We start from the raw sequence: 16828 nt of genomic DNA, 5'->3' as shown, positions 1-16828 counted from the left end.
CATATAAAAATATATAAATGAAAATTACACTTTATAAAAAGATCAAAAGTCTTGATTCTATATAGGGAACTGTTTTTTATTATGAAATAATTTGAATAAGGAACCTATCGTTAATAAGATATACAAGCTGACTATTCATTTCATATTAATTTTATTATAATTGAGAACTGTTATTTAGAAAAAATAAACACTTCTTTAGAAGGACATAAAAAATGAAAGAAAAAAGCCAGTGATTTACACTCTGTTTGTTTTAAGTGACGAATTTGTCAAGACGGATGGAAATGAAAGAAATGAAGAGAATAAAAAAAACGATGAATAAAAGAGTAATTAAAAACAAAAACAAGACAGATATTTCATGTTTAACTTTCTTCGCAGAATAATAAAGATATGCAAGAAAAATTGCTGAAATATAATAAAATATTAATAAAAATTTAAAATTATGATCTTTCTCCTTTGTTTGCAGCTGAATAAATTTAAGGTTAAATATGTTTTTGGTCCCTCAAGTTTCAGTGAATTTTGGAATTAGTTTCTTTTCGAAACTTGATACCAATTTAGTCTTTCACCTTTAGAAATGTATGGATTTAGTCCTTCTTACCAAATTTTGTTAAGTTTATCTAACGTTTCAAGCGTATTTCATGATAGTAGTTGAATTGTTTACATCGTTTGACACACTTTCGCTTCAATGTTAACTTAAATATTATCATAAAATGCATTTAAAATGTCAAATAAAGTTAACAAAATTTGATAAGAAAGACTAAATTCACACATTTCTAAAGATGAAAAACTAAATTGGTATCAAGTTTCGAAGAGGGACTAATTCCAAAATTCACTGAAACTTGAGGGACCAAAAACATATTTAACCCTAAATTTAATAATAGTGAGTATAAGATAAATATAACTAATAAAATAGTATAATATAATAAAATAATAAAATTATAATAATAATTATTATTAACATAATAATAATATAATTACAAAATAATAATAATAATAATCAATTATATTTTTGTAATTTTAAATAATAATTTCAATTTTAATGTAAAATAACTATTATTATTTACATTTAAATTTATATCACATTTATTTTCAAGGATAAAATGGTAATAATTTAATCTTGTTTATTAAAATACTTTTTTAGTTTACTATATCCATTCTATTATACACAAAATTTCATCTCAAATATATGTTCAAATCACGTTATACTTTTCATAATCCAAACAATTTCACATTCATCTCATTTTCCTTTTAAATTCACTTTTCCAAATCCATTTTCATATCTAAACACACACACACACACACTTAAAGATTAGAATTTTCAAATTTACCTTTGTATTATATTAGTGAGAGGTTTCTAATGTATTTTATTGGAAACAATATTAAGAAACATACATTAAATATATTATATGAAATGTTTCTATTTACTTTTTAAAGAGTGCAATTATATTGTCACTAATTAATTAATTTCAATGGTTAGTTAGAGAATGTTTTTCGCTGCATTTGCACTTTACCAACACTACTTAATATGGATATTGATTGTTTCAATGTTTAGTTTGAACAATACGGGAGACCAATTAAACGATAAACCATTAGGTTGAGTTGTTGACGTTTCCTCAACCAAGAACATTGCTTCAAGAAAGATCGAGAGTCCTATGGTCCTTTTCATTTCTTTTTCCTAAACAAAAACAAAAAGAAATGGGATTAAATATCTAAAAGATTTTGCTGCAATATGAAACAGTTTTTATTTATTTTTTCCAATTGTGTGTTTGTGTTAATTTTACCACTCATTTGAATTATCCATTTTTTTAATTATAACTTTTGTAAAGATAATCCTTGCCAATTACAATTATAGAGAATATGATTAAGTTATATCCAAAATCAAAGGTTATACCTTTAAAAATATAATAAATATAAAATTATTTTATTATTATTTATTTTTTTTTTTAAAATTTGATTCACATAATCGATATAATATATAATTATAATTAATGGTAAAAGTTAAGCAAAGTTTTCAATGATTTATGTACAATGTCAACTAACATGAAAATATAATATCACATAATGTTATAATTGATAATGTTAATATTATTATTTTTTCTTTTAAAAATTTAAAAGATTTTGATAATTGTATAATATAGAAAATTAAAACATGAGCATAAAATTATGTGAGTAGTATATGTACATTTTTTTAAATATAAACCCTATTAATACCTTATCCCCTTTTCTATTTTTCATGCTTCTCTTTCCCTTTCTCCACAAACTCTCTTTTTTCTCTCTAACATCTCTCTACTTCCATTCTTCATAAATCATCCCTTTTAGAATTCGATCACATATTGTAAATGTTGATAAGCCAGGGGTTATTTCTAATCGATTAAATTTAAAATTTTTTTATTTACTCTAAAGATTTTTTATTTCCTTTATTTTCTTATGATATTTTCATTAATATTGGTGAGGTAAGATGAAAAAACTGATCCTTCCAATTTGATTAAACCCACATTGAAATTTTGTCATGTTTAGAAACTTTTGCTTTAGGTCTCTATATTTTGAAGGATTCTCATACTGAAACTATTTTTTGAATAAGAAAATTCAGGTAAGTAGAATAGAACCTTATGATGAATGATCTGAATGTAAAAGTGACTTTATCATAATATTTTGGTTTTTATGCAGGGATGATATTTAGTTTGAAAATTGTTTGAATGCTTGAAGTATATGTTATTTGAGTCTTAATTAATGTATTATTGATTTAGAATGTTTGAAATGAACACTCTCAATGAGAAATTAATTTAGCGGCCCGATTATTCCTTAAATGTATATAATGTATTAGGATGAGTTCCGAATTTTGAATGAGTAAAGTAACACACACAATTTGAATGACCAAGGTGTAATATTTAAAGGGACAGGGGTTGAATTGTCTATAACTGAAAAATAGGTTCAATTTAAATTTATAAAAAACATTTACTTTAAATCAGATTGATCAACAAATCAACATACAATCACTATAGGACCACACATTTTTAATTAATTGAAAACAGAATTAATAAATTGATTTCACTTAATAAAAAGTCAGACAGATAGGCTAGTACAATTCAACAAATTAAAACATCTATTCAACAAATTGAAATACTGAGAAAATTATGCAGAAAATGCAATTGATGATAAACTTGAAAACAACTTGCAAAACCAATCAAGATTGATATCAATCAATAGAACAAACACAATTACAACTTTAGATTACATCAATTCACTAGAATACCATAAAAAGATTGATTAAACTAGATTTCTTTAAACTTTTTATCAAATAACAAATAAGAGGAAGATTAGACAAGTGCACACAAAATTTTTATTAGTTCACTCAAAATTGAGTTACATCCAATTTGTCAAGGCAACCTTAGCCTGACACACCACTATACCAAAAGTTTTACAAAAGCCACCAAGATTACACTTTTGAAAACGTGAAATTACACCAAGACTCTATAATCCCACAATAATCTCAACAAATCACAATAAGAATCTCACTTGCAAATCTGCAATCACACCAGATAACACCAAAAAACTTGAGAAAGACTAAACCTTGGTGTGAATCTCCTTAGCCAATCGAACCTCTTTCTCCAAGTCTCTTATACCAAGTAAACCGCTATCAAAATTACAAAGAACACCTCACGAATAACTATAGATTTGTATAGTTCAGAGAGAGAAAGAAATTTCTAAATTATTCACCCTGATTTCTTGCTCAAAATCACAAATGTTAATGATCTATCTAAAAAACCAGACTTTATTGTCTATCTATTAACATATTCAATAGGTTGATCTATTTGTTCAATCTGTTGATTTCACTTGACTTAAGTGAAATCAGCTGATTGAATAATAATTCAACTGATTGAAAGTGTTAATGACAGAAATATAGTAGTAAGCTAAAAGACTACAACCAGACACAAGACACCTATACTATGTCAAATTGTCTTCATGTTAAGCTTCAAGATCTTCATGTAATAGCCAAATTAAGCACACATCAAGCTTGATCAACAAAACATTTCTTCAAGTCTTCATCAATCTACATCAACTCTTCATATCCTCATCAAGTCACTATACAATATCTTCCTTAAATCTCTATGCACTAAAGTCATTTGTCCTAATACAAGGTTGAATTAGAATAAGTAAAGGATTATGCTTGACCAAATTATAGATTATAACTAATGCATTTTTAACTTTTTAACTCAGACTTTATGCCTCGGTTACAACAGAAACAAGACATATAAATACGCGATGGCAATTTTGAAATGTATGCAATGTTTTATGCCTTCGTTATTAATTCAACCGAGGCAGAACACAATCTTCTACCCCGGTTATGAGTGACTGGAGGCCTAATGCCCTTCCAAATTTTCTGCTTTCCTACTGTTTCGAATTTTTTAAATTTAAAAAAAAAAGTTTATGCCTCGACCGTGACTGACCTGAGGCAGTATAGCTGATATGCCTCAGTTACTGATTGAACTGATGCAGAAGTGGGTTAAAAAACCCCAAAATCATAATAAGTTTCATCTCCTCTAGTGCGCGTGAACGTGAAGAACCTCTCTACTTCTCCATTACAGTCTCGCTACCCACCACCGTAGACTCCACCGCCGTGCCTATCTCCTCCGCCTACTGCCGGCGTTACACCTCCGAGGACGAGCTGTTGCGCCTTCGACGACGACAACAATAGCTGCGCCACATTTGTCCGCGCATTGTGGTATTGTTTGCATTTTCGTTTTATGATTTGAATCCTTTTTTTTTGTGCTTTTTTCTATTTTTTTTGTTCTTTTTTTGTTGTAATATAATGTGGTGATGATTAATTTTTTGGTTCTTCCATTCCCTTTTTTCTCCCTTTCTCTTTTTGCATTTTTCGTAATTAGGGTTTGTTCTTTCTCCATTTTTCGCTTCTTCTCCTCATTCTTTCTCTTCTTCTTTTGTGTTTTTTTTTCATTTATTTTTTTTGTTGCTGCAAATTTGTAATTGAGAAAGAAGAAAAAGAAGAAGAAAAAGAAGAAGAAGAAATTGGAGGGGGTATGTCATCGGGTCCTCAAGTGAAGATATGAGGCTTTTCGTGTCTCTTTCTCTTTGCTTATTTCCTACACTAGCAACACTTTTCCCATCGTTAGTTTCCTTCTCCTTTCTCTTTTTCACATTTCAAACGTTAACATTGGGTCTAGGTGATTGTTCAGTTCCGCTTATTGAAGAAATTTAGTTACATTTTTCTTGCCATATGCATTTCGGGAAGTGATGGGATATGTTTCATAAGCCTACAAACATCATTTTGTGAAATTATAATGGATCCTTGATTATGAAGTTTGGTTTAGAAGATTGATATTGTTGTATTCATGTAATCTAGAAGACAAGCATTTAATGTCTTCCTTTTTTTTCACCTTCGTTTTATGTCATTTATTGTCATAAGAGACATGGATTTTTCTTGTCATTTATTTTAAGAATATTACAAGATTTCTGTATGGCCGATAATTTGTGGATCTTGTTTATACTAAGGAATTGTTTCATTTTATAAAAAATGATGATAAAATGAATGTGTTTGTTTCATTTTCAGTGGATTTCAGAGTTGAAGCATTATGCACATGGTGTTCCCATCATTCTGGTTGGCAGAAACACTACTAGAAATTAATGTTTTAGCGACCGAAATTAGCGACCAAAAAATACAGGTTGCTATCTGCAACCGAATTAGCCACTGAATGATTTTTGTTGCAATCTACGACCAATATAGCGATAAAATATTATTGTACTTACATAAATTTAATCAGCGACTGAAATAGTGACCTTAACATATAGTTGCTACAATTTAGTCGCTAAATCGGTGGCTATATTTCTACAAATGAACATAGACTTTTTAGCAACCACATTAGCAACCGAATAAATTTTCCATTAGCGACCGACATCATGGTGGTCGCTAAATACGTTTTTTATGACGAGTAGCGACTGAAAAGTATTTGCTTGCTAATTAAGATATTTTTAATGCATGAATCAGTGACCGAAAGTATGGTGGTCGCTAAATTTGTATAATTTTATAGTTAGCCACCGAAAACTTGATGGTCGCTAAATATTTATTACATGGTAATTAGCGAATGAAAATTATTTGGTCGTTGAATATAGTGTTTATAACGTATCAATTTGTGACCGATATGCGGTGGTCGCTAAATGTTGAACACATCATTTAGAGACTGAATTGTTTTGGTCGCTAAATTCAATATTTTTAAAATTGCATTAGATGTGTGTGTTTAGAGTTTGGGATTTAAGGGTTAGGGTTTTAAGACTTAGGGTTAGGATTTATGGTTAAATGTTATATTAAGATCCAAAAATTTAATGGTTGCTAAATGTTTATTGTTTTTAGTTGAAAAATAAAATTTAATATTTAATTGTTTCCTAATCAAAACGAATAAGATTAGTCTAAACCTTATGTAATAAAAGAGACAATATCATTGTCTATAATAATTTATGTTCCACTCAACCATAGATATAAAATGTTCAAAACTCTTTTATACACATTTGGTTGATCTTAGGATATCAAAATATTGAAATGAAATGAGAGAAGATGCAAGATTTAAAGGAAATTGAAGTAACTGTCAAGATTAATTTAACTAACCTTGTGTTTGACATGACTCAACTTAGGGTCCGGACCGACTCGTGTCGACCTCTAGTCTGAACTGACTTGGCTTGACCTTCGACCTATTCTGACTTGGCTCAACCTTCGAATTGAGGAAATTCCTTAATTTTTGAGGGAATTTCATATTATACTATTTTTGTTATTTAAAATGCGTCCTTAAAATTCTTCAATTTCAATTTTCTTTTTAATTTCTTTATCCAAACTTGTCGTTTTCCTTTAAAAAAATTTAAATCCTCTAAATAAATAAATAAATTATTCTCTTAAATTGTCTTATCCAAACACATCATACATCTATTAAACTATTAGATATCCAGATTGACTCTCTCTATATAGTTTGTAAAAACAAGTTAGAAATATGAGCTTGATAGAATTAAATTATTTTAAATCTGGTTTTTTTGTTTGAAATTAAATGAATTTGGAATGGTCTAACTCAAATTACAATACCCATAAATCTTTTAAAATAATAATTATTCTTTTTAAATTTAAAAATAATATTATTATATATATATATATATATATATATATATATATAAAGATGAAAGTAAAACCCATCATTAAGTAATTACAAAATATTATATAATCAATTACTACATTTGTATTTTTTGATTAATTTTCAAATTGTATTTTTTTTACAAATACTTATTATTAATTTATTCCAATAATTAAATTTTGTTCGAATAGAATTGGAAACTATTTTTTTTTTGTTAAAGAATACTTAAATTTGTAGTCTTTATTATTTAGAGATAAAAATGACTAATTTTAAAAAGAAAGTACCTTCGCTCTAAAATTTTAGTTTCTCTCTCCTACGCCACGCGAGCTTTCATTTCTATTTTCCCAAATTTTCTTTCCTCCATGTACATTCTGCTTCGCTAAACTCTTCTCCTCCAAACCCTTTTCTTTTAACTTTTGTTCTTCGTTGTCAATCATCTTTGACCAAGCATTCATCTTTGCAATCCGAGAGGAGCTATAAAAAGTTTCAGGAGTTGAAAGCTTGGAGATTCAACTGCAGAAAAGGAGCTCTTTCAACTATTGCAGGCTCAAAGTGCCCTAAAAACAACTTAGTCCTTCAATAATTTGGGTAACTTTTCAAAATCCTTGGAATTTATTGATAAAGTTGTTCTTGTTTTCTCTCTAGATTGCACTAAGTTAACTTTTTCCTTCTCTTTTAGTTTTATAAATATACTTTCTTTTTGTATCTGAATAGTTACAGTATAGTCTTAAAGTGAATGAATAAATAGGCATTAGGTTTGTTCTTGCATTGGGTTTGTTGAACCAACATTTCTTTAACTTGGTGTTAACTGTGAAAAGGCCTTTCTCATTAGAATGATCTAACTTTATTTTTTGAAACAATAAGCTTTATTTATTGTAGGAGGCAACAATTTGTTTGCGACGTTAATGGTAGCTTCTAGCCAAGTATATATTTTAGTGGGGAAAGAGTTACACTTTAGCACAAGATTGACATGTTCTTGCAACCACTTATAGATAAGTTGTGCTCCCTTTGAATTGAAGGAACATTGACCTATGATGTGTCATTGAGGAATAACTTTATGTTGAAAGCTACTTTGATGTGGACAATTAATGACTTTCCAACTTATGGCATGTTATCGGGTTGGATGACCTCTGGTAGATTTGCTTGCCTTATATGTATGGAAAGAACAAAGGCATTCTCACTTAGTCATAGCCACAAGATCTCTAATTTTGATTGTCATCATCAGTTTCTTTCACCTGATCATCCATTTAGAAGGAATAAAAAGGCATTTAAGAAGAAGGTTGTTGAAACAAATCCTCCTCCCCCACGTTTGTCTAGCCTTGATATTTGGAATAGAGTTGCACAATTGCCAATTTGCACTGAATTACAAGAACAAGGGAATATTTCTAGATACGGTATTAATCATAATTGGAAGAAAAAAAGTATATTCTAGAGGTTACCTTATTGGAAACTCAACTTTTATGTCATAATATTGATGTTATGCATACAAAAAGAAATGTGTTCATGAATTTGTTTGACACAATGATGGATATCAAAGGAAGAAATAAGGATTCAAATAAGGATCGATTGGATTTAGCAACAATATGTAATCGAAAAGAGCTAGAGTTGAAAGACATTGGTCGTGGTAAACTTATTAAACCAAAGGTAGCATATGCATTCACCAAATCCAAAGAGTCGCTATTTGTAAATGGGTTAAAGAACTTAAGTTGCCAGATGGATATGCTTCCAATTTGGGTAGATGTGTCAACCTTAATGAAGGAAAGTTACATGGAATGAAAAGTCATGATTGTGATGTTTTCATACAACGATTACTTCCAATTGCATTTGACTCTTTACCAAAATCAATCTGGAAAGTTCTAGTAGAATTGAGCCTTTTCTTTAGAGAATTAAGTTCTACAACACTAAATGTTGAACACCTAAGAGTTGTGGAAGAAAATATACCCGTGTTGTTATGTAAATTGGAACAAATATTCCCACCAAGCTTATTTGATTCTATGGAACATCTTCCAATTCATCTACCTTATGAGGCAAAAGTTGGTGGTTCAGTTCAATACCGTTGGATGTATACATTTGAGAGGTATAAAATTACTAATCACCTTTACACTATTTATTGTATACTTCTTCAATAGTTTAAAAGATTCATGTTTATATTCTTTTTTAGGTTCTTACACTCCCTAAAACAGAAAGTAAAAAATAAAGTTAGGGTGGAAGGCTCTATTTGTGAAGCTTACTTGGTGGAGGAAACATCTACCTTTGCCTCATTTTATTATCCTGATCATGTTGAAACAAGAAGGACTAGGATTGCTCGTAATATTGATGTAGGTGACAGGTCTTCATCTACTCCTCCTATTTCAATTTTCAATTACCCTGGAAGAGCAATTGAAAAATCCATAACATATTTTCTGAACCAAAAAGACTTTGATGTTGCCCAATTGTATGTTCTTCAAAATTGTGAAGAGATTCAACCATACTTTGAGTAAGATGGATGGTCTTCAGTCCTTTTAAGTTAAAGTTAGTTATGTTGATTTATATCGGTTGAGTACTTCATTTCTTCTTTGCCGTATTTATATTGAATATTTAAGAGAGCTTAGGCCAACTGCTTCTAATGCTGAAATTGACCAAGACATATCGCATTTTACACTATGGTTCAAACAATATGTAGGTTTTTAAGTTACATGTTATTCACATCTTATTTTTCTCCTTTAGAGAATAATGTATATTCTTTTATTTAGGTTCTAAATCCATAAAATAATATTCAAGATTCCTTATTGGTTAATTTGGCATGGGGTCCTAAGACAAAAGTTGAATCATGGCCCATCTATGTCACCAATGGATACAAATTTCACACTATTCTTTAGAGTGAAGGCATGAACTCTTCTAACTATGAAGTTTATGTACGAAGAACCAATGATCAATTAGAGTCATATTTCTATGGATTATTGTCTAATATCATTCAATTGGAGTATACTAACATGCCAATCATGAATTTGGTTCTTTTTGAATGTGAATAGTTTGATAATACTCTTAATGTAGGAACCAAAGTAGATAATAAGTATGGAATCGTTCAAGTGAACCAATCAAGGAGATATAATAAAGCATATGATCCATTCATATTTGCACAACAGGCAGAGCAAGTTGATTACACATCATATTCAGAGGGGCACCAAGGTTGGTTAGGTGTAATCAAGACAAAAGCTCACAGTAGAATCTCTGATAATATAGTAAGTCAGGTTGAGCATGAGACTCCATACTAATATGATGAGCTAATACATCTCCAAGTAGTGCTACATGTAGATTCAGACTTCATTTATGATTCTCTTGCTCATGTTGACAGCAAGGGAGAAGAAATAGATATGCAATTACTAAATAAAACAAACATGGATGAAGAATATGAGGATGAATACATTTCAAGTGAGGGTGACATGGATAGTGATTTTGATGAAACAGATACCTCTTCAGTAATTCATGCATTACAATTAATTGCATATCTCATGTTAATTATCTTTTACATTAATATGTTTGTGATTTCTAATAATTGTAGTGAATAAGAGGCTAAATATCTGACACGTTTGGGTGTAGAAAACACAACCAGGTTTGAGTCTTTCATTATAATTAACTTATTTTGTTTACTAACAATTCATTGTTCCACTTTGTTTAATTTCTTACAAGTTGTATATGTAATAAGTTCCACTTGCAAATGACTCAAAGGGTTAGAAGTGGTGGTTCGTGGTGGACGAGGTGTTCATTTTGATGATAGGGCTTCACCTACCACCAACTCTCCCAACCACCATGGAGTCTAGACGTCCTATCTGTGAAGGACCACCACTTCCTATAGTTGAGGAAGAACATGCTGAACACTTAATAGAAGATTCCATTCCTACTAGCTTTTCTATAGAGACCACACTGAATCAACCTTTGCCAACACATGATTCACTTACACCCGAGTGTGAATCTGACAATGTCATTGATCATAAGCCTTGGCTTCATGCAAAAAAGGAGAGTAAGTATATTTTAATTTCATTATGGAATTTCTTCAATGTGTCAATATTTACATATATCATTTTGACAATATGTTTGAACACCAATTTACTCTAGCAAATGGCCCATCTACTATAATCTCACAGATCTTCAAACAAAAATTTGATGAAGCAAATCCCAGTTGGAAGAAGGTTCTAATCGAGCTTAGAGATAGATGGTTTGGAGAATTTAAGGCGAGTTGAATTATAATTACATTTGAAATGTTATTTTTATTATTCAATTATGTGTTTTTGCTAACTAATTTTTCATGCGAAAAGAATATAGGTGGAATCCAGAACAAGAGCTGTTTTTGAAATGAAAGGCTCACGTATTTTAAAAAATGCAATGAACAAAGTTAGGAATGGTCAGGATAAGGGGACTTGGATTCCACCGAGTGTTCGACCAGCCTTGGATATTCATTAGAGTTCTACAAAATTCCAAGACATGAGTGTCACAGCCAAGGCAAATCGGGTTGTTCAGAAAGGAGTCACAACCTACTGTGGTGGTTCCATATCTACTGCAGCTCATTTTGAGAAAATGATACTTATTATATTTTTGTATGGTTAATTGAAATATAATGTATTAGACTTAAGATGCTAAACTTTTACTTGTGTTTAAATATATGTAGACTAGGCAACTTGAATGAGAACCAATTGCTTGGGAGATTGTAGAAAGAACAAAGAAACTAAAGACTGGAAAATGGGTCAATGACAAGACTCGTGACCTTGTAGTATGTTTAACATTTAATGTTATAATTTAGTGTTTGTTGTGTGTTTCCTTCTTGAGAATAGTTTATGTTATTATTTCCAGGAAAAATATAAGCAACGCCGAGAAGAAGTCAACCAAAACACATGCATGAAGGCTCATCTTCACAAAACTCTCATGTTCCCTCCATTGATGATAATGAAATATACTTTAGTGGTGTTGGAGGTGAAAGTAAGAAAGGGAATGTGTATGGACTTGGTACATTAAGCAAAAAGTTTCATAGTTATGTAGGTGCTCACTCTTCTACTAGCCAAGCTCCAGTAGTACATCAAATAGAAGAAATGCGTGAGACTATTCAAAAGTTGAATGCTGAACTTATGGCAAAGAATGCCAAGGAGAAGACACTTGAAGAAAAGGTTGAACACTTGCTGAAAAATCATGCCGAATAGAATGAACGTATGTATGAACAAAATGAACGTATGCGCCAACAAAATGAACAAATGAAACTTATTTTGCAACATATTCATTTGAAGAATTTTGTGTCAGGTCCTAGTGATCCTCCTACTATTGGAGAGGATAAAGTACACCATATTAGTGATAATAGACCAGGCGATCATTAGTTTCATGTTTAGTTATTTGGTGTGTTTCAATGTTGCACACTTTCAAACTATTTTTGTTTTGTTTTTTTGATCATGTTATATTTTTACCACTTGTAATGTATGTACTACACTTTACTATATTATGTAATGTAGTTTGTTATTACTTAGCTAGATTAAATTTTATCATTCATAAATAGGTAAAAATATTATTTCTAACCAGATAAAAATCGTAAATAATACAAAAAAAATCATTTTTTTGCTAATCAACAACCGATTTTATGGGTCGCTGTTAGTCTCCGAACTTTGCCACCAATTTAGCAACCAACCAATATTAGTCGTTGTTCATAAAAACATTTGCCACCATTTCAGTGACCCAAAAAAAAATTGTATATCAATAAAACAATCATACTTTAGCGATAGATTTAATTGGTCGCTGTTTGTCTCATAACTTTACCACCAATTTAGCGACCAAAAATAAATTGTTCATAAATATAATAATCATAGTTTAGCGATCGAAATATTGGTCGCTAACTACTTACCTTTTGCGACCAAACTAGCAACCAAATTTAGTATCACTTCTGGTTGCTAAATTTGTCTCTTATGCTTAGGAAGTGACCAACTTTTAGGGACCAAATAGCGACCGATATTTCGGTAGCTATTTAGCGACTAAATAAAAATCGGTCACTATTGATTTTGGCACCAAAGTTTTTGTTATTCCATAAATTTGGTCGTTAATTTAGTTGCAAATGGTATTAGCGACTGATTTATGTTATTTAGTGACCAAATTCAGTGGTCGCTAAAATATAGTTTTTGGGTAGTAAAAGCTTAGTATGTTTGTTTATGTATACTATGATACTGGTATCGTCATTCTTGATATCCTCCCATCTAGCTTATCTATGATTATCTATCATTTTCATTTATGCTGATTTGTGTTAAAATGAGATAGATAAACTTAACCCAAAGGGTTTCATGTCTCATAACTATTGACTTTAGATACTGTACAACATCTTTGAAATTCATCTTAGAAAAATAGTATTTATTTAATTTTATATTTAAAGTATTAAGATTAAGCATGAAAACAAAAGTAGAAGTTTACGTATCTTATTATACACTAAAAACATGATCTTTTAAGGTACTAAAACATCAATTAATTTGAAATAAAAAAAATTATATGTTTAATAGAAATTAACGGCCACTAAAAAAAACTGTATTTATCTACGACAAAAATTCATGGGTAACAGCAAAAGTCTGTGGGTAATCAAAAATTATCCACGAATTGCCGACGACAGAATATCCGTATGTAATCTTGGCATAGGTAATCTTGGCATTAGACATCTCATAAAACTTCTAAAAACAAACACACGCAAATTTGATGAAGAGAACATTTCTCATTATAAGGGTAAGTAGCTGCACCAGACAACACTGATAAAGTTAGCGTCTGAGCATGCATCCTACGAAACCATATCATTCATTAATTACATTTACAATATTATTACAACATTATTCACATGGGGCATGGATTAAATTTGTTTTATTATTAAGTTAAACTTTTCTTAGAAAGATATATGTACCTGGCATGGATGAGCTGAGGCTAGTCTTCATTGGCGACTTTTTGCATGAATAAGTCACAAGTGATGCTCCAATTCCAGATGCCCAGAGTGCCCCTGTAATAATAATTAAAATTAATTTAAGACCAAATTCTTTAAAGTTTAATCATCTTTCATATCAGATCATGCATTAACAGTGTAAACTAGTTTTATAGAGATTGGAAAGTTGGAATTGAGTTAAACTGGAGGAACAGGGAGCCACTTTTGCCAATCTATTGATTTGCTTTATTAAAATCATGTGGTATGCACAGGGATCCAACGAATTTTGTTTTATCTGGATCAGTGGTGCTGATATAGACAGTCCATGAAACCCTTTGTATCGTCATCGCACTGCATCAATTCGTGCTAAATCCTAATTCATATTGAATAATCAAGTAACAAATCTTCCTCAACTACTACATTGTTTCCTTAGTATCAAAGATCTATCTAGACTTAGGTTAAGCTTCAGCAGAACGACAAATAGAAAAAGGTGATTGTAACATATGAAAGACATCTAAAATTAACCATTAAATTTGACAATGAAAGGTTTTATTAAGAAAATATTCAAACAAAAATTAACATCTTCACGTGACTACTAATGTTAATGCAAATAAAACACTAAGATAATACAAAAAATAGGAACCTTTCAAAAAGACCAATTAATTGTTGAAAAGACGAGAAGGAAGGGTGTGACGTTGTTTTACCAGAAAGGGGCGTTGTATGCGATTCACGATGATGATGTTGCATGAAGAACAAAATAAGACCGGCAAGAGAGAATGTTCTGAGAAGCAACCAGAACCAATAATCTAAACGTTTCTGAACTAGGCGACGAAAATGGGCGGCCACTCGCCTCCTCGTTGTCGCTACTATCGTAATCGCCAAGCATTTGAGACGACAGGGAAGACAATCCCTAACTTCGTCGTCGGTGAAAAGGTGAGGGGATCGGAGATGGTGGAGATAGGGGAAGAGGAAGAGAGCAAAATTTCTGTCATCGTCGCCGGAGATCAAGGCATCGTCTAGGTTCCAACGCGGGTAAGGTAAACAAAGGGGCCGCAACAGTGGTTGTCCGGAAAGGGTTCATGAAAGGAGGATTTGGTTCAAGGGTTTTCGTAAGGAAACATTTTCAGAGTTAAAAGAATTTGCTTCCCTAATCTTTATGGAACGAGTTTTATTGGGATGTTTTATTTAAAATTATATATTCAATTTTAAATTTTTTTTAATTTTTATTTTATCTACGGATCAAATGATATTACTCATTGCATAAGTTTTCCCACGTACCTTACATTCATAGGTAAAATATCTGATTCCGTTTTTTCTCTCTTATGTCAATAAAATCATTTTCTACTACTACGATCCGTAGATAATAATAATTTACATATAAATTTTATTCCGTAGATAATTATTTATAAATAATTTGATATTTTCTAGTAGTGGGCGAGATATAAACTTAACAAAACCAAATTGTACTATAACTGCTTCCGATTATTATCTATTTATTAAGTCTTTATAAGTATATGAAACTTATTTTTTATTTTTTATTAATCATTTTAATCTTTATAAATATTATTTTAATCTCTTCTAATTGTTGTATATGTTATTTTTAATCCTTTTATTCCCGATGTGTATTATTTTTAATGTTTTCATTCCTAAGATTATAGGATTATTTTGTTTTAAATATGCGTAAAAGAAATAGTTTTTAAATAAAGAATATAAAAGGAAAAGTTGTTCCCGTAACTTGTGTTCTCTGCAGAATCTATATCAGTACAAAAATTCTTTGATAAGTTGATAGTTTTTGTTTTACTCATGCATTGTAGGCACGCCGTTTTTCTAAATATATGTATTACAATTTTCAGACATATGATCGGAGCTAGAGCTTTGATAGTTCTACACGATTCAAGATTTCAGAATAATGATTCACAAAATGTAATAGAGATTTTAGAAGTAGATTTAAATCAACATTTTTTCCTTATTTATCTTGCTCCAAATTTTACATTAACTTTACAAGATTTTATAAATCACATAAACTTAGAAGTACAAACGATAGGTTTTGGATCCAATTGGATGGGTGAAAATCTACATTTAGACATAACCTTCATAGGAAGAATAAGTAACCATATTTCTTCTATATATAGAATAAACACTAGACCTAGGGTTGGGCATAATTTACTAAACTATACTAAACTATAGTTAATTGTACTATATTAAACTAAAATATACTAAACTATTCATAATAATAATTGAACTGTACTATAAAATAGTTCAGTTTTAAGAAACTAAACTTATGTTAAGTTAACTAAGTTAACTAAGTTAACTATTGAACTATAGTAGATTGAAAGAGCAAAATACCTCAAATAAAATATTAGTATTAGGATAAGAATTGGACTTATGTATTTTATATCTTACCTTCTATTTTTTCTCTTTCATATTGAAATATTTATTTTATCTTGTCTTAATTTTTTTCTTTACTCTTTCTTTGAGAAAAATATAAAATATTTATAATTAATTTATTAAAAAAAATTATAAATTAATTCAATATCTTATTTTATTTTGAATGAATTTTACTATGTAATGTTAGTTTTATGTTATGATTTTACAGAAGTTATTTTTAAAAATTAAATTCTGTGACAGCTAACATTTTTATAATTTTTTATTTATATTAAAGTTTTTTGTAAATTAAATATTGAAATTAGTATAATAAATATAAATATTGGTACTAACTTATTTTTTTTTAAATCTTATGTAATATTATTTTTTAGTTTTAAAATATTTATTATGTGGCATCAACTTTTTTAAA

General features: G+C 29.8%; 1 protein-coding gene, 1 long non-coding RNA gene and 1 pseudogene across 3 annotated transcripts; 2 read left to right on the top strand and 1 right to left on the bottom strand.

Moving 5' to 3' along the window:
* Positions 1-3314: 3314 nt before the first annotated feature.
* LOC114166313 (uncharacterized) lies at positions 3315-15198 on the bottom strand. 2 transcript variants are annotated; one of them, XR_003599895.2, is made up of 4 exons: positions 14739-15198; positions 14020-14112; positions 6617-6719; positions 3315-4126 (listed from the first exon to the last, which is right to left on the bottom strand). It is a non-coding gene; the product is annotated as an uncharacterized LOC114166313 (long non-coding RNA). The 2 variants fall into 2 exon arrangements; XR_003599892.2 differs by lacking the exon at positions 6617-6719 and having other exon boundaries at positions 14739-15196.
* LOC146882495 (uncharacterized) lies at positions 8033-10827 on the top strand (annotated as a pseudogene).
* On the top strand, positions 11067-12247 carry LOC146882494 (uncharacterized). Its single transcript, XM_085668111.1, has 2 exons — positions 11067-11540; positions 11809-12247. Exons 1-2 carry the CDS (start codon positions 11460-11462, stop codon positions 11902-11904), a joined length of 177 nt encoding a protein of 58 aa, XP_085524237.1. The 5' UTR covers positions 11067-11459; the 3' UTR covers positions 11905-12247.
* Positions 15199-16828: the final 1630 nt, after the last annotated feature.

Source organism: Vigna unguiculata, chromosome 10, assembly GCF_037176805.1.
Source record: "Vigna unguiculata cultivar grain cowpea cultivar isolate G323 ecotype 2 chromosome 10, ASM3717680v1, whole genome shotgun sequence".
NCBI classification, from domain to species: Eukaryota; Viridiplantae; Streptophyta; class Magnoliopsida; order Fabales; family Fabaceae; genus Vigna; species Vigna unguiculata.
This window is presented reverse-complemented; position numbering and strand designations above follow the sequence as displayed.

Excerpts from the sequence above, each read along its gene's own strand:
- LOC146882494 (XM_085668111.1), top strand. The coding sequence starts at position 11,460 with ATGAAAGGCTCACGTATTTTAAAAAATGCAATGAACAAAGTTAGGAAT. Across the intron at positions 11,541-11,808 it reads GGACTTGGATTCCACCGAGT|ATTGTAGAAAGAACAAAGAA; the intron begins GTTCGACCAGCC and ends ATTGCTTGGGAG.